Source organism: Gracilinanus agilis, chromosome 3 (assembly GCF_016433145.1).
Source record: "Gracilinanus agilis isolate LMUSP501 chromosome 3, AgileGrace, whole genome shotgun sequence".
Taxonomy (NCBI): domain Eukaryota; kingdom Metazoa; phylum Chordata; class Mammalia; order Didelphimorphia; family Didelphidae; genus Gracilinanus; species Gracilinanus agilis.
The window spans coordinates 529924053-529951168 of record NC_058132.1 but is presented as its reverse complement, the minus strand read 5'-3'; the positions used below and the strand labels follow the sequence as shown (position 1 = coordinate 529951168).

General features: G+C 36.2%; 2 protein-coding genes across 4 annotated transcripts in view; one reads left to right on the top strand and one right to left on the bottom strand.

Annotated features, from left to right (window-relative positions):
• The window catches only part of CLDN10 (claudin 10), a 130234-nt gene extending 112310 nt beyond the window's left edge, over positions 1–17924 (top strand). For all 3 annotated transcript variants that reach the window (XM_044670572.1, XM_044670569.1, XM_044670571.1), the window contains exons 4-5: positions 15157–15264; positions 17589–17924. In XM_044670572.1, the coding sequence (XP_044526507.1) occupies positions 15157–15264; positions 17589–17712 (232 nt within the window). In that variant the 3' untranslated portion in view covers positions 17713–17924. The remainder of the gene's footprint in view (positions 1–15156; positions 15265–17588) is intronic.
• Positions 17925–21815: 3891 nt separating this feature from the next.
• DZIP1 (DAZ interacting zinc finger protein 1) overlaps positions 21816–27116 on the bottom strand; it is a 95429-nt gene continuing 90128 nt past the window's right edge. The window contains exons 18-19 of the mRNA XM_044670568.1: positions 24085–24259; positions 21816–22257 (exon numbers count right to left, since the gene is read on the bottom strand). Of these exons, the coding sequence (XP_044526503.1) occupies positions 22178–22257; positions 24085–24259 (255 nt within the window). The 3' untranslated portion in view covers positions 21816–22177. The remainder of the gene's footprint in view (positions 22258–24084; positions 24260–27116) is intronic.

Here is a 27116-nt window from a genome sequence, read left to right as displayed (position 1 = left end):
ACAGAAAGAACCAGTGTTCTTTAGGGTACAGTAGCAAAGTAAATAGTAATGTCTCTTCTTTTATATCATTTCAAGTTACAAAGTCTGTTTCTGAAATTGAATCATTTGACAGTGTAAGATTTAAAATTAGATTTGACTAAGTGTGAGAGTTATAAAAGTAAGATTGTGGTCATCATTTATAAAATATTAACCCTTAAGTCAGAAAAAACTGTCAGTAGCTTTTATTTATAACAAGATAGTGATATTAAAGTGGAAAATGTAGAAAGGAAGAAGAGAATTGTCTGGCCTACCAGCCTAAGTGCTGATCCGGTGAAGTCTGGTTCGGCCCCTGGCAAGGGCTCCCTCAAGTCCCCATCTCCATGTGGAAGTCATGGTAGTTGTCAGTCAGAAGTCCAGCAATGCAAGCCTCTTCCTTCAGCCTGAGTCACTCACCCAGCAAGCCTCTCCAGTGTAGAATGCTCCATCCTCCAAGAATCTCCCTTTAGCCTGGCTCACCAATGTAGAATAAATGAATCAGTCCTTGGGCTTGACTTTGTATAATATTCATAAAATCCAAGACTTAAATTTTTTTGAGAAAAAATTCAGGAAAAGAAGCTCACTAATTCCTTGAATCAAGAAAGTGAACTGTTTGAAGAAAGTGACATAAAGAAACCTACACTGCATCAGAAGATCCAGAATGAACTTTGGGATATGATTGATTGAACTGAAGGGGATTGAACACATTTATTCTGAATGTAAACTCTTATGCCAAAGGTGTGTGAAAAAAAAATATGTGAGCCAGATAGGAGGAAAATAAAGGTTCAAAATTGATTCTGATACTTTTGATAGATGTTATCAAAAGAATCTTCAGTGGTAAAGTGAAGTAGAGCTCAAAGATGAACTTCCCTTCAGGGTCAGCTGCAAGGAATGCTAAAGAGACTCTTGTATAGAAAATTAAAAATTTTATTTAAAAAATACATAAGGGTAAAAAGAGTTCTAATTCTAAGGGATTCTAACTCCACCCAAATAAACTCCCAGATTCTGCAAGGAACTGCTTCTCCTGGGCTTCTCCATAGGCTATGCTAATCTTCCCTGATCTAACAAAATTTTATACTATCCTAACTAAAACTATCACTATAATTCTTAACTTCGCCTTTAAGTTATAAGGATAGCCAAGGTTAGCTGGTTGAGACTCAACAAGAATCAGGTTAGGACTCTGAGCCTTAACAGACTCAGAGTCCAAACCAAAGCCCAGATTTTCTTTGGTCTTATCAGAGTTTAACCAATCTATACACAGTAACAGATAAATGAACAGTGTTTCCCAAGTTGGAAAAAGAAAACACTCTACTCCTTCAAGTCTTTCATTCAGACAGTGATAGAGAGAGGCAAAGATGTTACCTTCTCTAGCCCTGAGGGAGAAAAGTCCTTGTATGTGGCTCTGTCAACTGCCAGAGGCCAACTGCAAGAATGCCAATCCAAGAGCATGTAACTGTCGTAAAATAACAGTTACAACTGCCAACAGTTGAAATTAACACTCTCTCTCAGCTCTATTTGAAACTCCAATTCTTCCTCAAGCCAGCTTCTCTACTTCTTATTTAAACTAATAAAACAATACTTATTTTCTAATGTCATTCTTATAGAGGACTGCCCCCTAATTGGCTTTTTTGTAATGCACCTGGCAAACATTTGTTTTGCTCTTTCTCTTTTATTTTCCTCTTATCTCCAACTATTGTAATTTCCTCTTAGAAAGTATGATATTGTGTGCATCTTAAGCTAGAAGATCTTTAAAGGTATAAGCTGGTTATGTTAAATGATTCATTGGGGAAACTAGTCTCCCAAAGAATCATAGGGGGGATTGTGAAGAGTGAATCAAGCTCTTTTTGTCTGTCAGCTGACTTTTAAGTTAATCAATATAAAACTTAAGTACCCCTACTTAGTACCTACCAGTCACTAAGTAGAGTTCACAAGTCACTTGCTAGAGTGGGTGACAACTCCAGAGGCTGCTGCCTCCCCCCATATTCCCCCCCCCAACAGGGAGTGCTAGGCAAATTGAATGATTGGTTCCTGTAAAGTGGGGAAGGGACAAGAAGTAAAGTGGAAAAAGGACTATAAAAAGTCCTGAACTTCCTGTCTAAGAGACTTCTCCTGGAGGCTTCTCCTTGGGAGTTTTTCTTTGGAGTCTCTGCTCCTTGGTATCTTCTCCTTTGGACTTCTTCTTTGGAGGATGGCTTCTTGGGACTTGTGGACTTTGACTTCAACTTGGAGTTTTGGGCCTTTTGACTGGAGTTTTTGGCTTTGGGACTTTGACGTTTGGCTTTGGAGCCTTTTGGAGTTGGGGACTTTCTTGTTGGGTTCACTAATGCCTTGGTGAGCTTAGCTCACAAGGGTTTTTCTGCATTGGGACCTTACCTGGATCCTGCCTGGCTTGCTGGTGAGTGACTAGGATTCCCACATAGAGACGGAAACTGTCGAGGAGCTAGCTTCATTTCACTGGATCAACATTTAGGGTAGACTAGGCAGTCTCCTCATCTCTTTCCCTTCCACATTTCCTTCTTTTTACTAATATTCCAATTAAACAAAATTGTTAAAAGCTGCTAACGGTTTTCCTGACTTAAGAGATAATAATCAACGACCACTTTTTTATAACTCCCTTATTTAGTCAAAACACCAATTTAACTATTATAGCCTTTTATCCCCCCTTTTCCACATCACTTCCTGTCTCTCTCTTCACAGGAACCAATTGCAGTCTCCCAATTTGCCTAATACTGCCCAAGAGAGGGTAGTGCTTGTGGCCTTTGGGGGTGTGAACTAGTAAGTGACTGGGAGCTCTCTTACTTAATGGTTAGCTAAGTCCTAAGTATGAATACTTTAAGTTCTTGATTTGATTAAATTAAAGGTGGATGATTGATTACATTGAAAATAAACTAAGAGTTCAATTCTTTTTTCACAAAGGCCAAGGACTATTGGTGGCAAGAATTATCTTCTGTGTGTCTTCAGTCACTGTGGGTTCAGCATCCAAAGAAGCAATTGCTGGGTTTCATTTCCATCATGCTTGTTTCCTGAGATTATGGCTGGGGGAATTAGGGAGTCACCTGGAAACAGAACTGGTGTTCTGGATCAGGGTGTGTGCTGCTATCAGGAGTCTTGAGTTTACCTGTTCCTCAGAGACACTTGGTCAGCAGTTGGTGTCAATGGTGGCAGGGAAGGTAGGGCACCAGTCCACAGCAGTTGCTCCCCTTAATTAAGGCTACAAGGGTCAGTCTAGAAGCATATTTCAGTGATCCAGGGCAAATGTTATTCCCAAGATTCTGAGCTATCTGCATTGCATCTTGACATACCATGTCAATCTCCCTCAGGGCACCTTGCTGTTTCAGCTTGCTTGCCCAAAAGTTGTTTGAGAGATCTGGATGCCATTTGGTGAGAATGGTGGGTCCTTTCTCCACTAGAGTTGCTTTTCTACATGATGGTTATTGAGGTGGGGTTGAGTGGTGCTGGTGGGCTGTCACCTCTTCTGGGACTCTTTGGCTTTCCTACCAATTGTTGGCAGCTGGTTGGGAAGTGTTAATGGTGACAAAGTTAGAAGGAATTAAAGAGATCATTTGGTTTATTTCTCTTATTATAAAGATAAAGTCTTAAGTCTAGAACAACTCATTTTATTTACTAAGACCCTGATCTAAAGGCTCTGAGTGCCCAACTTCAGGTACTACCCTCAATGAATTATAAGATTTATCCTTATTTTAGATCCATCATTTAAACATATTACTTCTCTTATTCATGACTAGCATGACTCAAATCATTGCATCACACTGAGAATCAAGATAAAGTCAATTCTCAATTACATACCTTCATGGGTGAGAGCAAAAGAATGAATAGTCAGAAATAAAAGATTATTTCAAAACAACATATTTATCTTTGAAATGAGCTTACAATATATAAATTTGGGAAGGGAAGTATTAGACTTTCATCATTAACTATATTTGACTTACCATCAGAAGTTTGAGAGAGCCAGTTCATACTGACTCAGACTGTTAAATGTTCATTATGATTTGATTCCCTCCATTTTATCCATTTAAAATTTGGATCCATTTTGATATTGAGGGGAACCTTGGAGGGGATAGAGAAGGAGCAAAGAAGCTATTATTCCTTCCATCTACCCCACTCCCAAATACGCCCAGAAGAACACCACCAATTAGTAAACCGCTCCACTGAATTCCTAGTAATGAGCCATTCACTAGCTTCTTCCACTCATCTGCAAAGTTCAAGCACCTTTTCATTGAGATTTCATTTATTGCCAACAGGCTATCAAAATAAATAATTCAACATTTCATACACACACACACACACACACATACACACACAACCTTATCTTCCTGAGATTAAATCCAGCCTTAGATGCTTACTAGCTGAGTGAAAACCCCAAATGCGAATCACAAAGAGTTGGATACTGAACTGAACAGCAATTGGATATAAAGTGTTGGCTTAGGTATGCTTTTAGTATTTGTATGTAACATAGGCTCTCCAACATTAATAATGGAAATATGTCAAAATCTTGGTGCAGCTCATGTAATACTGATTCAAGATTTAATTTCTTTATACTGTGAGTTATAGAGGCCTTTGTAAATGCTTGCCTACATATGACCAATTTAATTTTGTTTAAATATGAATATGAAAAAAATGAATGCTCTTTAACCACTATACAAGCTGTTAAATGCTAAAATTTAATTTTAAATGGACACATTTTTATGAAAAGGGAATGGGGCCTGGACCTTTAGTTTCACTGGTATAGGGAACTCCCAAATGAAGAACTCTCTTTTCCAATATAAGTTAACTACTTTCTTTGCATTTTAAAATCTAAGTAGACCAGAGCACTGAAGATGAAGTGATTTACCCAGGGTCACACAGTCCATACCATAGATGTCAGAGATGGTACATGAACCTAGAACTTCCTGACTCCATGGCTAGCTCTCTATCCACTATGCTATTTGGCCTTTCTACGTGATTTTATGGAACTAAACTTTTTTTTGTCTATGGTTCATTTGAAAAGACTTAAGACATTTAATGGGACAGCTAGGTGGCACAGTGGATAAAGAACAAGGATTGGAGACAGAAAGATCTGAGGAAGTCCCTCAGCCTAGCTATGGGACCTTGGGCAAGGCACTGAACCCTGTTTGCCTCAGTTTACTCATCTTTAAAATGAACTGGAGAAAGAAATGGCAAATCACTCCAGTATCTTTGCCAAGAAAACCCCTAAAGAGGTCACCGAGAGTTGGATACTATTAAAAATGCCTAACCAACAAAAACAACAAAAGACATTTAAAAGGATCAAAGATCTAAGGCTAGAAGGGATCTTGGAGGTCATCTAGTCCAACCTGGTCTATTTAATAGATGAGGAAACAAAGTCCTACCGAAACTCAGGGACTTGCCTAAGGTCACATAGCTAGTGTCAGGGACAAGATTTGAACTTGTGTCTGTTGACTCCAGAGCCAGGGCTCTTTCCATCACCAATTCTCTGTGGCTGGTACCTATATTGGTCAGATTAAGAGATAAGTAACAAATATTCATGTTGTTTTATTTTATGCAGACATATAGCCTTAGGGACTTAGGAAACATCCTATAACCAGAGTTTATTATTGTGATGAATCACTGACAGTGTACACATCTTTTCAAATGGATCCAGTAATGAAGGCCTTGGGAATTGAGGAAATCTGTATCCTGAATAAGCAGCAGAAAACCACATTGTACTGGTTTGTTCTCAGTCCTGATGGATGCTTTGCTATCACCTTTCATTCCCATTTGATCTTAGATTTGTGCACAGACATTTACTTTAAGCTCATCCTTGTGTATTTGGGGAAAAGGTGGTAATATTTACTTTGTAAAGAACATAAGACTCCTTGGCTATTGTTCCATTTCTATGGTGGTGAAAGGTCCAGCCTAGGTGAACTCCCCTTGGGAGGGAGGGGCGTTTGGTGCCAGGAATGTACAAATAGTAGGATAAAACACTACCTTTTATGAATCTATTCCTTCCGGTTAGTCACAGGATTGAAATAGGGGAGCTGGGTTAAAGATACAAGATTCGGGATGGGGTAGATGTGATGATCCCAGTTATTAGCAAAAAACCCATAGCCATGGAATGCTTGGATTTTCCATAGGACAAGGTGTAGGGCTCTAAAAGGCAATCTAGCTCACTGAGGCATCAAGCTGTAGTTTTTAAGATTTCTTCTCCAAGCAAATTCTTTTTGAAATTCAAAATTCATTTTCAATTCAACTCCAGTGGTGTTCTTTTGTTTTTCTTTCTCTATAGGAAAACACACACACATACATATTATGTATATTTTAACAATTTGTCAATTTTATATTTTGGTAGCATGACTTGTGTTTCATTTGCAGAAACAACTTTTAGTTACCTAAATTAATTGAATAAAAACATTTGTGTGGGCAATCTAAAATAGAGAAAAATCCTAAGGTGTTTTCTGCTTGGTTATGGAATGTGGATTTGTCCCATCCTAGACAGGTTGAGTTTCCAAATCATTCTTTTAAGAGATTTGCCTTTGGCATACATCTGGAAAGATGAGTTGTTGCCAGAATGTGATTTTTTTTCTAATCAATAACAAAATCAGCTTTTGCAAGATACTATAGGCAAATAATTGTGAGTAGAGGTCCCTGGTAAGCAAGTCTGTGATTTATATCCTTCAGAAAAAAAGCAGAGGTCTCTGAAAAAAAAATACCAAAGACAAAAGCTTTTGTTCATTTGGGCACAGACAAATGGGACTGATAAATGGTCAGAGGGATAAAGAAATTCATGTCTGACACTTTTTAAGACAAGGAAAATCAGTAGTGAACTAACCCAATTAAAGGCTTATCCATTTGTAATACTGGGTTTCTTCATTGGAATCCAAAATAGGAAATAGGGAATGATGTTTGTGTTTGAAATTCACTCCAAGGTTGATAACTTGGAAGAAAATTTACATTTAGCAAATCCAATCAAAGTTTTAGAGTGGCAAAATACCTTCCCTGTTATCTAGGCCAATCATAAACACATTGGTATCTTTAATCCAGGCCCATGATTTCACTGACAGGTAATTTTTAGTGGAGAAATTCTCTCCACCCATGCTTTAGAAGTCATTCTGCTTCTTAAGTCTTAAAAAATTGCCTGGAGCACTAGGAGATGAAGGGTCATGCTCAGGGTCACATAACACCTGGTAGGGTGGGGACTTGAACCTTGGTCTTCCAGCTTCTGAAGATAGTTCTTTATCAGCCTACCAAGCCGGTATATTTTAGTTAATTTGTGTCATCCTTTGTGATTCAATTTAATACAACAGAAAGTTGCTTCACTTTGTCTTTTATTATATTTCATTGTTGCTGTTCGGTTGTTTTCAGTCACATCCAATTCTTTGTAACCCCATTTGTGATTTTCTGGGCAAAGATACTGGAGTAGTTTGCCATTTTCCTGTCTGGCTCATTTTAAAGATGAGGAAATTGAAGCAAAGAGGGTTAAGCGACTTGCCCAGGGTCACACAGCTGGCAAGCAGTTAAATGGCATGTTTCAAATACCTTATACTGCCCATCCTGTATGTGCTGCCACTAGCTTGGTTATCGGGATTGAGAATATTTTATTAGCTAAGCCTAGATATTTCATTCACCCACATCCTTTATATAGGGACTATTCTTCCCATTCAGAGAGGTAGCCAGGTGCTATATAAAGTAGAGCGAAGGGCTTGGAGTCAGGAAGACCCGAGTTCAAATTTAGATTCAAACCCTGAATAGGGTAACCCCACGCCAGTTATTTAAACTCTATCTGCTTTAATTTCCTCAATTGTACAATGAAGATAATAATTGCCCTACTTTCCAGAGTTGTGAGAGTCAAATGAGATAAAATTTGGGAAGTGCTTTTTTTGGGAAGCACAGTACCTGGCACATAGTAGGTGCTTAATAAATTTTTGTTCCCTTGCCTTTCCCCTCCCTTTCTCTTTCCCAGCAGCATCCCTGACTGGTACTATTTGAGGAATTGATCCTGTCTTCTGTTCTTTTACAGGAATTCCAACTTTAATGCTTCTCAATTGTGTGTGAAGGATGATAATAATCTTTAGTAGTGTACACACTTATGACCGTTCATTTTTATGAGATGAGAAAGATGACTTTGCCCTAATTTTTAAAAAATTCGTTCTCAGACATTCTTAAACTTTCATACCTGTTAAATCCCTCTCCCTCACCTTTGAGTGACTTGGATCTTCCTTACATTAATAATGCAGGAAGTTGAGACCATCAGGAATCAGCCAGAAACATTGACTGTGTTTACTCTTTGGGTAGACACAGTACAGCACAGGACACTCTGCCAGCTCTACACTCCTCCTGGAGATGTAGGTCAACATCTCCAGTTGGCCAACTCTGATTACTCTGTGGTGGATCCTAAATCCCTTAATCCTTTACCCACTTCCTTAGGAGGAATTGGCTTCCTGTTCCAGCTTGGTAGTGGGAGCTAGCTAGTACTGTTGGTGTTACCTCAATCACAACCACCAAATTTCTTTTTGATCTCCCTTTCAAATGAGAAAGGCAGACTGCTGGTTAGGGAAGGAGTGCAAGGAGCTTAGAATCTGCGCTGCCCTTTTCAGAAACACAGAGCTAGGCAATGAAAACAGCAGCCCAGGCTAACCAAGTCAACTCAGTTTGAAATCTGGAGACCCCAAGTCTGCCCCTGTCCCCTGAGAACTCACCCCAGGGAAGTCTCAGGCTTGCTCATTTCAGACTGAACAATAGACCTAAATCAAATGTTAAGTATTCTTTTGTCCTAGTAGTTTCTCCCTTGGAATCGGAGAGGACTCCCAGGCAGCCCAGCCCTTCACTGGACCCTTCCCTTTCACATCCATAGTAAAGCATCAGCCTCTTCCTGATAATCCTGTCTTGAACTTCTCATTTCCTTGTAGCCATGATAATGCCAGTCAATCATACTTCCCTGTTCTTAGTTCCCCAGATGGTACTGTTAGCTTGGAAAAAACACAGAACTACTTAAGTAGGCAGAAAAACCAAGTCTTTAATCAGGAGAGGGATGGGTCCAATATTCGAATGCTACACAGAGCCCAGCACCAGAAACTTCACAGGGCCTACACCCTGGGATGCTGGCAACGTATCCCTGGGAGGATCACCGTGCTAGATGATGTCTCCGAGGAACAAAAGAATTTGGGGAACTTATATACCTTTTGGGGAACTGAGGCCATGGAAGCATGCATAGACAAGCTGCAGGCAGGCTGCAAAGAGGTTGCAGCCAGCAGCTGGGATATCAGGGAGCGATCAGCTCTGAGGAATACAAAGGAAAAGACCAAACCAAGAGCTCATCCATAGGAGAGGACTCTTACACAAAGGGAGAAATTTCTAAAACACATAAAAGTACTCTACATTCGACCACATCCACTACTCCCACCCAAACTAGGGTCCCCAAACACTTTAAGGTCTATAGTCCAGTCCCAAACAAGTGTGGCTGGTACTCGAGTTCTAAAAGGGCAGGGGCAAACTTGGGGTCTTCAGATTGCAAGCTGACAGTACATAAGTTCTCCAAGTTCTATTGTTCTTTGGAGAATCATCTTGCGTGGTGCATTCTCCCTTTCTCCCAGGGATATGTCCCCAGGGTGTTAATTCTGTGTAGTTTGTAGCACTTGGCTCTGCTGGATTCCTGGACCTATCTCTTTCCTGAATAAAGACTTGTTTTTTTCAAACTATTTTAGTAGTTCTGTGTTTTTTCCCAGGTTAACAAGGGAAATGGGCAGCTACGTGACACTGTGAGACCCAGGAGTGTTTGGGGGATGAGAAAGGTAGAAGACTATGTTCATGATCTGGTGGGTGTGAGACTGCCATATAAGTAAGACACTAAGGCTAGGAAGATTCCTGTGCCTTATCTTTTGCTCCTTCTCCCCACTTTTCCTCACTCCACTTCTCTTTTCTACTTTTACATTTTTTTCCCTTTTACTCTCTTTTCTCCCTTCATTGATTCATCATCCAAAGAATAATGACAATAGGTGGCATTTATTTTTAGGACCTTAAGGTTCCAAGGCACTTTACATATGATATCTCATTTGATCCTCAGGATGACCCTTGGAGATAGGTAGTATGACTATCTTCACTTTATGGATATAGAAACATCCTGAGAAGTTAAAAGAATCTCTTAGTGTCCCAATAGCTAAATCTAAGGCAGAATTTGAACTCAGATCTTTCTGATTCCAGGTCAAGTGCTCTGTGATAGTGACTTAACCATTTATTCTAGTGATGACTTTTCTCTTTGCTTTTACAAGTGGGAGATAGCAGTGTGGTTGTCCATAGGGTCTTTAGTCTTGCCTAGAGAGTACTCTAAAGGATCAAAAAGAAATCCCTTTTCTTACTCTAATCAAATGTGAAGACACAGATATGGTCCATCAAGATTGCTTGTATTTTAATATTTACATGGCAGTAATAATTATTTTAATAAATGTATTATATAAATATAAATAGATCATATAAAGAAGTATAAATTTATTTTAATATAAAAATTTAATAACTGCATATTAAATTATAGCTATGTGTGTATATCTACATGTGTACATATGTGTACATATATGTGTGTATATATGTGTGTATATATATATATTTAAAACAACTACTTGTATGGTTCCTTAGTTTGGTTTACTGATGAAAACGCTTCTAATTTTAAGTTTGGGTCTGGAAGGATTTCTTCTTGGAGTGGTTCCAGCTTTTTTTGCTAGTAAGTCACCATCTTGTCCCCCACCCCATGTATGTTTTTCAAGCTTATCTTGATAATATACAGTGTGAGATATTTGTCTATGCTTAGTTTCCAGTTTTCATAGCAGTTTTTGCCAAATAGTAAATTTTTGCCCCAATAGCATCTTTGGGTTTATCAAACACTAGGTGAAAGTGATCTTTTACTTCTGAGTTTCATGTACCAAATCCATTCCATTGATTAACCATTCTTTCACATATCCAGTGCCATATTGTTTTGATGATCACCACTTTGGAGTATATTTTGAGATCTGGTATTGTTAGGTTGCATTCTTTCACTCCCAATCACCCACCTCGTGATTCCTTTGATATTTTTGACCTTTTGTTCCCCATATGAATTTTTTTATTTGTTCAGCTCTTTAAAAATAATTCTTTGGTAATTTTATTGGTATGGCACTGAATAAACAAAGCAATTTACCATTTTTACTATGTTAGCTTGGTCTACACCTGAGCAATTAAAATTTCTCCAGTTGTTTAGATATCTTTACTTATGAGAAAATGTGTTTTGTAATTGGGTTCATATAGTTCCTGGATGTATCTTTGCACATAGACTCCCAACTATTTTATATTGTCAGCAATTATTTTAAATGGAATTTCTCTTTCAGTAACTTCCTATTGGGTTTTGTTGATATCATATAAAAATGCTGATATTGGGATGAGTTTGTTTTCTATCTTGTAACTTTGCCAAAGTTGTAGTTTCAACTAGTTCAACTGATTCTCTCTGGTTTGTTAAATATATCATAATTTCATTTGCAAAAAATAATAATTTTGGCTCCTTGTCTATTTTTGTTCTTTAATTTCTCTTTTTTGGTCTTATTAGTATAGCTGGAATTTTTAATATACTAAATAATAATGGTGATAATAAACATTCTTTCTCCACCTTTAATCTTATGAAAACGATATCTAGCTCACTGCATTATAATATTTGCTTTTGGCTTTAGATAGACACTTTTTAGGAAAGCTTCACTTTTTCCTATGTTTTCTAGTGTTTTAAATAGGGATCGGTATTGTATTTTGTCAAAACTTTTTTCTACATTGATGCAATCATGATTTTTGTCTTTTTAAATTATTGATGTGGTTAATGATACTTATAGTTTCCTTAATATTAAATCAACGCTCCTGGTATAAATCCAGTCTAATGATAGTATATTGTCTTTGTGATATATTCCTGTAATCTCCTTGCTAGTATTTTACTTAAAATTTCTGCATCAATATTCCTTAGGGAGATTTGTCTATAGTTTTCTTTCTCTGTTTTTACTTTCTCTGATTTAGGTATCAAAAGCACATTTATATTACAGAAGGAATTTGGTAGGATTCCTTTGCCTGTTTTTTTTTTTAAGTTTACATAATATTGGAATTGTTCTTTACATGTCTCTGTAAATCCATATGAGCTTGGGCTTTTTTCTCCCATTAGGACTCTTATTAATGGCTTATTTCTTTTCCTACATTAGGGTTATTTAAGCATCCCATTTCCTCTACTGTTCATCTGAGAAACATGTTTTAATAAATATTAATTTCCTTCAGATTGTCAGTTTTATTGACATAATCGGGAAAAATAGTTCCTAATATTTGCTTTAATTTCATCATTATTTATTCATCTTTTTCATTTCTGATATTGATTTGATTTTTAAAAATCAAATTAGCCAACAGCTTACTGATTTTTTCCCTCATAATAATTCCTAGTTTTATTAATTCAATTTGTTAAAACTTTGATTCATTTCTTGATTTTCAGATTTCCAATTTGGTGTTTAATTGGGGATTTTATTTTTTTCTAGTTTTTTTTAGTCATATGTCCAGTTCATTGATCTGTTCTTTGTCTCTTTTATTTTTGCGCACACACACACACACACACACACACACACACACACACACACACACATTATGCCTCCCCCTCCCCGCTGAAGATCTGCTTTTGCTGAATCTCAGATTTTGGTATGTTGTCATTATCTTTAATTGAATGTTTTCTATGATTTTTTATTTATTTAACCCATACCTTCTTAGAACCAATAGTAAGAGCATCAAGGGCTAGGCAATTGGGATTAAGTGACTTGCCCAGGGTTACATAGCTAGGAAGTATCTAAGGTCAAATTTGAACCTAAGACCTCCTGTCTCCAGGCCTGGTTCCCTATCCACTGAGCCACCTATCTCTGTCCCATTCACTCTTTAAGATTTAGTTTCCAATTAATTTTTATATGCTTCAAAGACCCATTATTGAATGTACATTTTATTATACTACTGTCTGAAAAGGGCACATTTAATGTTTTTCTGCACTTGTGTGGTTTTTAATACATGGTCAATTTTTGTGTAGGGGTTATGTACAGCTGAGAAAAAAGAGCCTCCTTTCCATTTCTATTCATTAATAAGATCTATTTGTCTGATAACTATAGCCCTACCTTTTTATGCTGAAACATAATTTAATATTATATTAATTCTGTGTCTATTATAAACAATGCAGTGCTAAATTCTGGTTACTTATGCATTCTGCTATCCTCTTCTGTTTTCTGGGCAAATTCATTCTCATAAGCATTCAGTTATGAATACTGTGTATTTCCCTTTTGCCTATTTTCTTGTATATTCTTTTTTTTTTAACTATTCCACCCTCAGATATGTTTTGCTTTTAACTGCTGCCTTCCTTCATCTACTTTTCCTTTCATCATACTCAATCCTAACCTTCCTTTTTCTTAGCCCCTTTCCCTTCTACTTACCAGTTGGATAGGATGAATTTCTATATCTAGCTGTGTATGTACACACACACATATATGTATGTATATACATATATATATTCTTTGCCCTTTTTTTGATATGAGGTTATATATTTTATTCTATTGATTTTGCAGCTTGTAATCAGTGAAGTAGAAAAATGGAATCTTTAAATTCTCAAAACCTGTCTGTTGCAATTGTCTTTGTGTGATTCATTATACAAAATTGTAAAAGCTGACCAGTTCCCTTTTCATGTTTTATTAATATTCCCTTCTGGATATGTTCTCATGGAGATATTATAGAGATAACAAAGAAGGCGTATGAGTTGATAGTTGTTCATATATTCTTGGCCTCTTTTTTGGCAAAAGCATCATTCAAAATCTTTTCAATTCAACAAACATTAAGCACTGTTATCAAGATTTATATAGCAGGTAGGTCACTGGGATTTCAAATGATATACTTTTCCAGTCAGTAAACATTTATTAAGTGCCTACTATGTGTCAGCAATAAAGCTGAGTCCTGGGATTATAAATGAAGGCAAAAAAGAGCACCTGTTCTCAAGGAGCAAAGTATAATAGGGGAGATAAGATAATTCATTGGGGCAGAGAATAGTACAGTGGAAACAACAATGGGTTTTGGAGTTGGAGGACTTGGATTCAAAGCCTGGCTCAATAACTTACTAATCATGTGACCTTGGTCAAGTCATTAAATCTCTGTAGATCTTAGTTTCCCCATCTATGAAAAGCAAAAATTGGAGTAGGTATCCTCCAAGATATTTTCTAGCTCAAAATCTATCATCTTATACATGAATATTTATGTAGCTTTAAGATTTACACAGGGCTTTACCCACAACAAACTGATGAATGAAGTAGAAAAAGTATTACTCTATTTTAGAGGTAAGGAAAAACTATGTGCTGAAGCCAGGATTTAAGCCCAAGAAGTTTGACTCCAAGTCTGGTTTTCAAAGCCTATCACCCTAAGATTCTTCACTCTGATTCTGACTCGGGAATGTAGGGAATGGACACCGACCATTAACAATTGGTTAATTCTTACATTCTTTAAACATTGGCTTAATGTTTTCTCTTTTCTTCACTCATCTATTGCTTCTTTCTTTCCTCACTAGCAGAGGCTCCTGTCTGTCCTAGTTTTGTTTCATATTGCTCTTCTTCTCACACTCTCTTCCAGTCAAAGGTGCCTTTCGACTTTTTAATATACATCTTACACCTTTCAAGATCAACTTAATTATTGCCTTTGTTCAAGTAGTCTTCTCTGTGCCTCTATTTCTTTGAATCCCTTCTTTCAAAGCATAGCTCAGGTACTACCACTTAAGAGGGAGACTTTCCTGATCCTCAGTTGAGAGCTTTTCCCTCCCATTTTTAAAATTATTTAATTTTAATACACACACATACACATATCCCAGCAGTAGAATTAAAGTGTCTTGAGGGCAGGAACTGTTTCAGTTTTGTATTCCAAACAAAAGTTTATTGAATTGTTTTAAATAAGACCCGGTAACATAAGGATGATGATACAATCTCTCCTTTGAAAAAACTGATGATTGTTGCTAAAAATTGCAAATGCCATAAGCCTCATGTAAATTATTCCAACTTACTTCTTTTTGAAGGTTATAATTTAATAATTCAGAATTTCAGGTAAAAGTCTTAAATACAATTTAGTTTCAAATAAATAAACCAAAACTCACGTCATACTTTTTGGCAGATATGAATTAGGAGCTGCTTTGTTCATTGGATGGGCTGGAGCTTCACTTTGCATAATTGGTGGCGTTATATTTTGTTTCTCCATATCCGACAATAGCAAAACACCCAGGTAAGGAATGCAGACAAAAATGGTGTCTTTGAAAAGTCCTGAATTATTCTAAACCCAGCTCTGCTATTTCATTATTTTTTATTTTTATCTTTATTTATTCCAGTAACATATTTCCACTTTCCATTTAAGTTTTCCAAAGTCATATGATTAATGTTGTCTGCGTCCCTTCTTACCTCCCCCCTCAACATCCCAGAGTTGAGAAGCAATTCCACTGGGCTATACATGTATTATCACTCAAAACATATTTCCATATTATTCTTTTTTTAAGAGAATAATCTTTAAAAAAACCCAAACCCCAAATCATATACCCAAGTAGACAAGTGATAAATCATATGTTTCCATCTGCATTTCTACTCCAATAGTTCTTTCTCTGGAGGTGGATGCCATTCTTTTTCATAAGTCCTACAGAATTGTCCTGGATCATAGTATTGCTCTGAGTAGCAAAGTCTATCACATTTGATTGTCCCACAATATTTCAGTTACTGTGTTCATGCAGGTCTTTCCAGCTCTTTCTGAAATCCTCTAGTTCATCATTCCTTATAGCACAGTAGTATTCCATCACCATTGTATAACACAATTTGTTCAACCCAATTGCGGGACATCCCGTTAGTTTCCAATTCTTTGCCACCACAAAAAGCGCAGCTGTACATATTTTTGTACAAACAGGTCCTTTCCCATTTTTTAAAATCTCTTTGGGACATAGACCTAGTAGTGGTATTGCTGGATCAAAAGGAATCCAGCTCTGCTATTTTACTACTTGTGGGTGTTACCTTAGGCAAGTCCCTTAACTTCTCTGGGTTCGAGTTTCCAATTATCAGGAAAATGAGGAAGGCTGGATTTGATGACCCCTAAGTTCCCTTCAATAATTCTGGATCAGTGATAATGATTCTAAATTAACATGTGGAAAACAAATTGCACATGGTTAATATGATTCTTGAAGCAAAACTCTACAAAATCAGATTTGGGTTGGTGGTGTGGAAGGAGGCAAGAACTTTATCAGATTTGCTTAGCAGAGGTTATCCTCAGTTAATCATACCAGTAACATTAAACTTCATTTGAAGGCTAGGTTTCTGAGACCACATTATTAAGTTCAGTTGTGTTCTGTGTAAACCTTTCAGAACAGTGAAAAGTAAACAGTAACAGTAAACAATAAATAACAAAAATTGTCTTTAGAATGAGTAGAGAGTGAAGAAATATGCCTGTGTAGACATAGGTTCTGGCACTGACCTCTTTACCCCTAACCTAGAGGGTCCAGTGATCTTTGCAACTTCCATCAAGAGTCTCTAATCAAGAGGTCTTAATTTAACTAAGACAAGATCAAAATGGAAAAGTCTTATTTAGCATTTAAAGAAAGCAACAGATAGAGAAATTGTTAGATTATAATCATTGGGGCAGCTGGGTAGCTTAGTGGATTAAAAGCCAGACCTAGAGACAGGAAGTGCCGAGTTCAAATTTGACCTCAGACACTTCCGAGCTGTGTGATTGAGCAAGTCACTCACCCCCCATTATCTGTCTTTTGCCTTGGAACCAATATTTAGTATTGATTCTAAAATGGAAGGTAAAGTCTTAAAAAAAATTTAAAAAGTCATAGCCATCATTTTGACCTGAACTCAACTTACTTTTTTAAAACCACTATCTTCTGTCTTAGTATCAATTATAAGATAATTAGACAAATGAGGTTGTGACTTGTCTCACAGCTAAGAAGTGCCTGAGGTCATATTTGAACCCAGATCTTCCCAAATCCAGGACTAGAGCTCTATAGACAGTTTCACCTACCTGCCCCAACAATTCACTTTATATAACAGTCAGAAATTATTGATAGAAATTTTTACAGTGACTTCTTGAGTACAGAATAGATGGGGTATGGTTAAAATAATCTGGGGAAAAAAGGCAAAGAACACTAATAAACACCAATATTTTACTAATTTGTCCTACTCTTTGTGACCCCATTTGGGGTTTTCTTGACAAAGATACTGGAATGCTTCACCATTTCCTTCTCCAGCTCATCTTCCAGATGAGGAACTGAGGCAAACAGGGTTAAGTGACTTGTTCAGGGTTCAGTTAGCTAAATTTCTGAGGCCAGATTTAAACTTGGGAATACGAGTTTTCCTGATCGTAAACCTGACTGTGCCACCTTGCTGCCCAAATAAATATAAATGTGCTATCTTTAAATACTTGCTAGAGTTCAGGATCATATGGAAATGCCAAGGAAATAAAATCTTAGTTATTTATAGAAAGAGGAGGTAAATAATTCATTCCCCTCACTCTACTCCACCCCACATACTATATGTTATAATTTGTAAAATTGTTTTTTTGCCTTTCAGAATGACATATGCATACAATGGAGCCACATCTGTCTTGTCTTCTCGGCCAAAGTACCAGAGTGGAGAAGGGGATTTTAAAAACACAAGCTCTTCAAAACAGTTTGATAAAAATGCTTATGTCTAAAGAGCACTGCTACAAATCACAAATCGAGTTTGTCATTAAAATGTGAACTGTTCATAGAATGATTTCCATCAAGGTTCCACTGTAATTAACACAAACTATTTTTAAAATATGGATTGTAGCATTTGTTGATTTTATGGATGTAAATTTTCTTATATAGTTATGTACGAATCATTTTCTGTTGTGGCTTTCTTATAAAAAAATAAATAGGTTTACTTACCAGGTATTTTAATTGATATAATACCTAAAATGAGTACTACTTTTTAAATATAGGTTAGCCCATAGGTCTGGTGTTTTCAACGTGATTCAAAAGATGAAAGCTCTGACTTTTTGTTCATTTTAAATAGAAAACGGAATTCACCTAAAAACTTGACGATTGGAAAGCAGCATCCATCCCCAAACAGTTAGTGTTTGATAATTGTTGAATTGAATTGAAGCTGATCAGAGATCCAAATATGTCTCCAAAACTCTTCAAATTAAGTGAGGAGGAAGCTATTGGCTGATAGGCCATTTTTATTATTTCTTACCACCTGTTAAAACACTGAAACTGTTAAGAATAGTTGAGAAGAAGGAACACTGAGTAGAAATGATCTTGGCCAAAATCCTACTGACACTTAAGTCTTACATCATTTCAGGGGACTTCTCTGGTTGGGTGTATAGATATAATCCTCAGGACGAACTGCAATAAAAGAATAATAAGAATAATAGCTAGCATGTAAGTAGTACTTTTAAGTTTTGCAAAGTAGATATTATCATCTACCTTGAAAGGGTGTTTGGAGGATCAAATGAGATAATATTTGTAAAGCACCTAGCATAGCACCTGGCATATATTAGGTACTAGATAAATGCTTATTGGGGCAGCTCAGTAGCACAGTGGATAGAGCGTCAGACCTGTAGTCAGGAGGACCTGGGGTCAAATCTGGATTCAGACATTGCCTAGCTGTGTGACCCTGGGCAAATTACTGAACCCTAATCGCTTAAGCCTTGGCCACTCAGAATTTATACTAGGGCAAAAGGTGTAAGGGGTTAAAAAAAAAAAAGATAAATGCTTATTCCCTTGCCTCATCTCATTTTATCCTTATAACAACCCTGAGAGGTAGATACTATTATTATTCCTATTATATAGATAAGGAAACTGAGGCAGAGGTCAATTGACTTGCTTAGGATCACATTGTTACTAAGTGTCTGAGCCTGTGTTTGAACTTAGGTCCTTTTGGTTCTAGGTCCAGAGCTCTATTCCCTATACCACATAGCTGTGAGGGTAGGTAATAATGATCTAGTAAAGTCTCAATGAAGGTTTTAGATGCTAAATTTAAGTTTGCACTCTTCTTCCCCCAAATATGGATACTTTGGAACTCTGCCTTGGGTCTTGTCTAAATACCTACCTGAACACTTTAAAGAGCTAGACTGAGATCATTGGAGCAAGATGTGAAGAGGTACAATTTCTAAATAAGACATTGTGATTGTTCAGTAAATGGTCATTTGGACCATTGACTAGCCTTGGTTCCAAGCAGTGGTCAGAAATGTGTACAGAAAGTATCTGAATCAGTTGATGTATAATAATGACCACAACATGATTATACTTCCAGGGAACAGAGGGAAAAAAATTCATTGTATTTTTGAGTAGATCAATAAGGGCCTAGAGAAATATCTAGAAGACTCCATTTGAAAGGATGTTTTATAGAAACTGAGTTAGCTTGGGCCTAGGTGATATATTTCTTCATAAAAAGAAAACTGGCTTAAAAAGACACAAAATAAAGACTAGGAGTCTGGGAAAAGGAATCATTTGTGAACCAACTACAATTTTTTTTCCTTATGTGCTATGCAGAAAAGAGTACAAAGTGAAACTTATGAATATGCAGGTGATGATTAGCTATCTTAAGTATTTAGTATTTGGTGAATGAAGAGAAATAACTTAGATAATAAGCACTACTGGAGGCCAACTGAGGCAATGATTTAAGGGGAAATGAATCCCAAACTCTAAAGTAACCAGTTCTAAGCTATCAGTTAGCCCATGAAAGGGATCTGAAATTAAACTGTTCTATCATGATGGGTGAACACCAGACAAGTCTAGCTGATTACAGATTTAAGGAAATTCCTTAAAGTTTGAAAGATAAATTAAGCAAAATGAATTACTTTAATTATAAAGTAAGTCTTCAACGTGTGGAACTCATCTGGAAAATTCAAAAGTTACAAAAAGATCAGGAAAATTTAAGAGAAATTTATGATCAGTCAATAAAGGACTTCATGTAACTCAAGTATGTTATTAATAGAAGTTGAGAATTTCTCAGATTGAGGTTATGAAGAACAATTATATCCATCCATAAAATGTCATTTGATGCCACTGCAAGGGACAAAATACAAGTCTTAATAAAGTATGGTTGTGATCCATTCATGCCCAGTTACATTTTTTATGTATCATACTGATGAATGACTTACACCGTTCTCTATAGCAAGGGAGGTGAGACTCCTCACTTTCTGCCCAAATCATTTGAATTCTAACCTAATTTTCAAATATACTGACTGAAACCTCCTAATATATTTTATTAGCAGTGAGAATGCAAAGGGAGAAAGAAAATACGAGTCTAGAAATTCCAGATATATGAATAATAAAAAACTGCAAAGTAGGTCCCTGAATAACTTTAGACAGAGTCCAAAGGGGGAAATTCAGATTAAAAGTTATAAACTCTTTAAAAATTATTTGTGGGGATCATATAAAGAGATCATTAAAGCTGGAAGAGATCTTAGGCTTTTGTTTTACAGATCTGGAAACTGAGGTACAGAGTTGAAGTGATTTATCTGAGTTCACACATGGCAGAACCACTATTTGAATCTAGACCTTCAGAGTTCAAATCCAGAGGTCTTCCTACCCTTCCTATTGGTAATTAATTATTTGCTTTAGCAAGAATTCCTCAGAGGATACTTTAAATAGTTTCTCTAGTACAAGGAACAGCTTTTAAAATGGTGTAACAAAATCCCCTTATTTCTTCCTTGCTGGGAGTGATAGAAGAGGGGGCAAGATAATGCTAAGTCCCAATTCTCCTCAGAATGGTTGGAGAGGGGTATGGCATGGCAGTAGCTAGAGATGTTGGCCGTGCTCTTAGTTGCTCATCTCTGTTTAGAAAATTATAGTTTAATTCTAGTTCTTTACTACAAAACTTTCCTGGAAAATATCTATCATGCAAGTTGTAAAATCAGAGGCAACTTCTCAAGTAGGTATGGAGATAATAAGACTTTATAGAAAGACAGGAGGATGATTCTAAATTGTAAGTCTAGCATTTAGATCAGAGTATTTGTTTCATATGACAATCTCCTTTATTGAATTCTTAAAAACTTTGAATTAGAAAAAAATTGATCTCTAAAGAAGTTGTTTAGATATATTTGTAATAACTCAGACCCAGCCACAATGATATAATGTAGTATTTTACTGAGAGGTTTACAATTAAAGAGAAAATAAAATCAAAACCTCAACAAAGACAGTTAGTCAAAATATCCCTCTTTGATTAAAAGTACAGAAAGTATCTTTAAAAATGCTTTTGTTTGAGTGTATAAAAAAAATGCAAAAACAATTGATATGAATTTTCTGGTCTCTGACAAGTGTCATCTTGGCAAGAATACAACTGAATTTGTTGATATAAGGTATTTTATAATACAAGATTCTTATTAAAATAAAAAATATAAAAAGTAAATAACCACAAATATACATAAGAATTTAGTAATGACTGTCTTCTAATAATATTATTAGACAACTTAATTTGGCCATTTAAAAAGTTATATTTTACTCACAAAATATCCAAGGTAGATACTATGATGCAGAAACAGTATTTCAGGATATGCTAAAATGAATGTACTCATCGTAAACATGCTTAAAGTGTCTCAATGCTGCGTACACTGACGGTTCTGGTTACAATTCTTCAGCTGAAAGTGACTCAGGCCTATGAACATATATACATATAGCTATAGTTTGGTAATTTTAGAATTAACTGTATGTTAAATGTATTAAGTATGAATTATTTTTTGTCATTTGGTTTAAAAAAATAATACAGAATTGTGAAATTTAATTATGTAAGAATTTAAATTACAATATGAAAATGTTATTACTTTCAACAACAACAAAAATCCTATGAGAGTAAAGGGTGTTTAAAAAATAGAGTTAAGAAACTATTTGAAAAAAATACACTAATACTCAAGTGCCATTCTGAAGAAAAAATGTTTTATGCATTGACAAGTTTTTTTTTAAAGCAGCAAATGTATTTTTTTAACACTTTTATGCTTCAAAATACTGTTGGCTTATTGAAGTTGGTTTTTCAATAAATACTTAGATGCCATTAAATATACCTTTGTTCTCTGAATAAGCTTCCTTGTTTTACTGTGAGAAATACAATAAGGCATGAGAGTTAGAACCATGTGGGCAGATTACTGAAAGAGGTATTGGCACCTGGGAGTCACATATGACAAGGGATGGCAGTTATATATCAGAAGAGTCACTCCAGTCTGTCACAGTTACTAAGCTGCTTTTTAATGTACTTGTATCTGCTTCTTGAACTCCTGTTGATAAAAAGATCAAAGATGAGAAGACAATTAAATAAATACTTAACAATAAAAATCCACAGTTTTCTATTCTGACTCCTCAGAAAAAGGGAAATAAAAATTATTTCAGGGACTGAAATTATGTTGACTCTAAGAATATTTGTTTTGGGATTTTCTGAAGAGGAGTTCTATTTTTTTATTAGCCAGCTGCAAAGGTTTGAAAAGACTTAAGTACTTAAGGGGACTGTATTTCATCCATATGGATATTCTGCCATCAAAAGAGATGGCAAGAACATAATGTATATATTTCTAAGTTCCTACTCTATAATTTTGGATGATTATAGAATCTCCAATTCTATAATAGCGAATGCTTAGGAATAAGAATCACAGTTTACAAAATAAACTAATGGTTTTCTTAAAAGTGTTTTCCCCTAAATTAATAGATTTCATCTTAGAGTAATTTCAATACTATGTCAGTCAGAGCAATGGAGTTGGGCAGGAAATGCTGCAGGAATTAATAAAACACTTCCACTTAGCCTTTTTGTCTACAGGAAAAATTCCAAGAAGAAAACAAAAATGATTTTCAACAATATCCAAACTGGCTAGCCTACAGGTGAAAATATAAGCTTAGGCAACAACGTGTTTCAAGTTTTCATTTAAATATGCAAAAACATTCTCAAATCCTTAGTCAAATGATGGCTAAGCCATATTAAAATACTATAAAAAGGGGGGCAGCTGGGTAGCTCAGTGGATTGAGAGCCAGGCCTAGAGACAGGAGGTCCTAGGTTCAAATCCAGCCTCAGACACTTCCCAGCTGTGTGACCCTGGGCAAGTCACTTGACCCCCATTGCCTACCCTTACCAATCTTCCACCTATAAGTCAATACACAGAAGTTAAGGGTTTAAAATTAAAAATAAAATACTATAAAAATAAAACACTATTTACAAAAACCAGGCTATAGGTTAAGTATAAGGGGCTAAGATGCTTCAGGGCCAAATGGGAAAAGAAAAACCAGGCGTGTGTGTAGTCAAGCCTGCTCTTCCCTAGACCCACTTAAGAAAGAGTAGTCAGTCTCAGAGATAACTGGTGAACCTGCCTTCTGGTTTGATGGAGACATATTTGATCAACACAACTTGTAAACAATGAAAGAAGTTAAGCTTCAGTGAGTTCCAGTGCAAGGATGGCCTCAACGACTTTATAGGGGAGTGTAAAGGAGTGAGTGTCAGGAAATGATCAGATCTGGGGACAGCAAGGTAGTTCAGTGGATTGAGAGCTACGTCTAGAGACAGGAGGTCCTGTGTTCAAGTGTAACCTCAGACACTTCCTAGCTGAACAAGTCACTAAACCCCCAATGCCTAGCCCTTACCACTCTTCTGCCTTGGAACCAATGTACAGTATTGATTCTAAGATAAGGTTAAGTGTTTAAAAAAAAAAAAAAGAAAGATCCCTGGTCCAGGGCAACTTACATAGGAGAGGGTAAGGTAGTAACGTGGCTTCTAGTGTTTGCCCCTCAGTCCACAAAAGGTAAATACCATCAGCTACATAAAGGAAGGCTATATGGGTGTGGACACATCTTATAACAGCATTTTCTGAACTCTTCTCTAGTTTTTTTTTTTTACAGAACGTAGCATATTAAAATTTTTAAAGATAGTATACACCAAAATTTAAAACAATTTGACAAAGCATAACTGATACCCTGGACTATATTCAATGTAAACAAAGTATAAGTTCTGATTTTTTTAAATTGATTGATGGATTCTTATTATATGTATCTGAATCCTTTATGTTTTAAAGACAAAATAAGAGTTTTGCTCATATTTCAACAATAGAAATAATGTAGCTGACCTTCCGCTTTGGGAGCTTTGGGTGCATATGCACCCCAGGCACTTGTAACGTGAGTGGTATTGGATTCAATTTTTATAAGTGCAGTCCCACTTGGCTTTTTGACAGCATTTTTTCTCAAAGATTTTTCCTCCTCCAAGGATGATATGTCCCAGTCATCATCATCTACATCTGCACACTAAAAAAAAAAAAAAAGAAAAAAATGGTTTATTTTGCAGGAACAATGTCATTTTTGAAGAGCTTTATCAATAGGATAGCATTCTGATTCCATTATCATTTTCTACCTATTATTAGGGTCAAGAATTTTCCACTGGGTCCATCACTTCAGACAAAACATTTTTTAACATGTGTGAACTATATATGTCAAAGGAAAGCTAAATATTACCAACTTTTAGGCAAGTGAGTTTAATTACAATGGCATCTAACTTATTAGCATGGCAAAAAAACCTACCAAGTCTTTTCAAAATAGAACAATTGGCTCAACTGGACAAATGAAGAATTTAAACTAAAAAAAGGATAGATATCAATAAGCAGATATTCAGCATTTACTATGTGCCAGATCTTATACTAAGCACAGGGGATACAAAGAAAAAGAAAAGACATTCTCTCTCCTCAAGGAAGGATAGCTGGTTATTACCGTGGATAGAGCACTGGACCTGGAGTCAGGAAGACTCATCTTCCTGGGTTCAAATCTGACTTCAGACACTTACTAGCCATGTGGTTGTGGGCAAATCATTCATAATCCAGTTTGCCTCAGTTTTCTCACCAGTAAAATGGACTGGAGAAGGAAATGGCAAACCACTCCAGTAGCTCTGCCAAGAAAACCCCAAATGGGGTCATGAAGAGTTGGACATGATCGAAAACAACTAACATTCTCAAGGAAGTTACATAGCTTGGAGGGAAGAGAAGATGCATAAATTAGAACATATAAGATAAGAGAGAATAAGTAAGAGGTCACACCTCAGAGGGGATGACACTAGGATTGAGGTGAAAACAGAGGGGAAAAGAGGACCAGAAAACGTCCCCCAGAGAAGGTAGCCTTCAAGTCCAGTATTTTAAGGAAGCTAAGATTTGGTTGTAAGTTAGGAGAGCGTGCCAGGCAAAGGGAATTTAGATAGTACAAAAGCACAGAAAGTATCTCAGGAAGGAATAATATGTAGGTCAGAATGGCCAGACCTTAGCCTTTGAAGGGAATTTAAGGGGAAAAAAGATAAGGAAAGAAAGAAATAAAGAACTTTAAATGCCAATGAAGGACTTTATATTGAGCTTGGAGGTAACAAGGAGCTCTTGGATGACATAGGGTGACATGGTTGGCTCTACCCTTTGGGAAAATTGTTTTGGCAGCTAAGTGGAAGAGGGATTAGAGTGGAAAGAGATTTGAGACTGGGAAACCAAGGAAAGGTTTACTGCAATCAATAGTTCTGATGAAGTTCTGGTGAGTGATGATGAGTGCCTGAGAATTATGGCAGTGAATTCTGAAAAGGAGATCTGTAGGAGAGATGTTGGGAGAGAAATAAATGAATTTTGGTTCAGATATGTGGAAACTTGGATGTGTGGGATGATGAGATGGAGTAGCAAAGCAGGTTGTGGATCAGGGTGAAGAACTTTCAAATTGGCTAAAATTGGGGTTAGGGGACCTTCCCTTGGACAGTTTGGGAACTGAGAAAATTAATTTAGATGGAGAGGACATAATGGATACATATAATACATATTTTCTAATGTAAAGGGCTACTGTTTACCAATACTATATTAATGAAAAGAAAAATATATATGGATTATATGAAATAAAAGGATGTGAAATTGAGAGCAATCAGTTATGCCCTGGACTATATAAATTTCTCCATGTTCTTTAGAGTGCCAGACATTTAAAACCTGATAATTAATCATTAAAGAATACTGTAGCAATCAGATATGAAAAGGGGAAAAAACTGTACCTGAGAAGTTGAATCTAAAAGAAAAATTTAATTTGAACTCTCTGACTAAATAAAGTGACATACTATTTAACTGTGTTAAATAAAGTATTAAACTTTTATAGGGAAAATAGAATGCTGAGAAAGAAAAATCACTTAGAAAGATGTTTCAAGTTTTAGAGTTAACAGATTTTAATATCTGAAGATCTATGTTAGCTGTGGGCATGGGTACCCTCTCTACAGATACAGACCATCTCCCTCCAACAATTTAGTAAAAAAAAAAATTGTAGTGCGATGGCATAAAACTTAAATAGAAATGGGGAGGGGTACTAAACTGTACATCAGGATTCCTGTCTACATATTGACTTGGAAAGCCACATAGTAAAATTATCTGTTCTGCTGTATTTTTTAAAATTGTGTTGAATATTTCTGGCTCAGGCCACACTCCTGGCAGGCAGTAATATGGCCATGGGTTTGACAAATGTGCTGTAGTCTACCTGGCGATAAGCCTCTCTGAATCTAGCTAAACCAGTCCTCTGGTCACAGGCATACAATCTCCTGCCAAGCCCATATTCAAAACCTTTCCAGTTTTATGGAACCTTCCAGACTTTACATCCCATTGGCAAAGTCGTTTGGAATCCAAGTCACTTCCTAGTCAGAAAGACTTAGGTTTAAATCCTGCCCAATTGACTGTAAGCTTCTGCAAGGCAAGAACTGTCTTCTTTGTATCCCCAACCCTTAGCATTGGTCCTGGCCCATAGTAAGTGCTTAATAAATTTTTAATAATTGATTGATTCAGAAACTTACTAGCTGTGTGACCTTGGACAAGTCTCAGGGTTAGTCTCCTCACTTATCCTCAACCAATTTTGGCCACAGTTTCCTCATCTATAAAATGAAGATAATTAAGATCCCCTGCTTCCTAAGGCTATTGAGAGAATCTAATGATGGAGAATATGCAAAGCATTTTTGAATGTGAACTTATTATTAGGATACAACTACTTCATTGAAGGAAAGGTATGAAAATAAAATATAATTAAATAAAATTGATTAACAAAAATATTAAATATTAATTAAAAAGAAAATAAAAATCAATGAACAAAAACAATGATAATGATGAAATCTTAT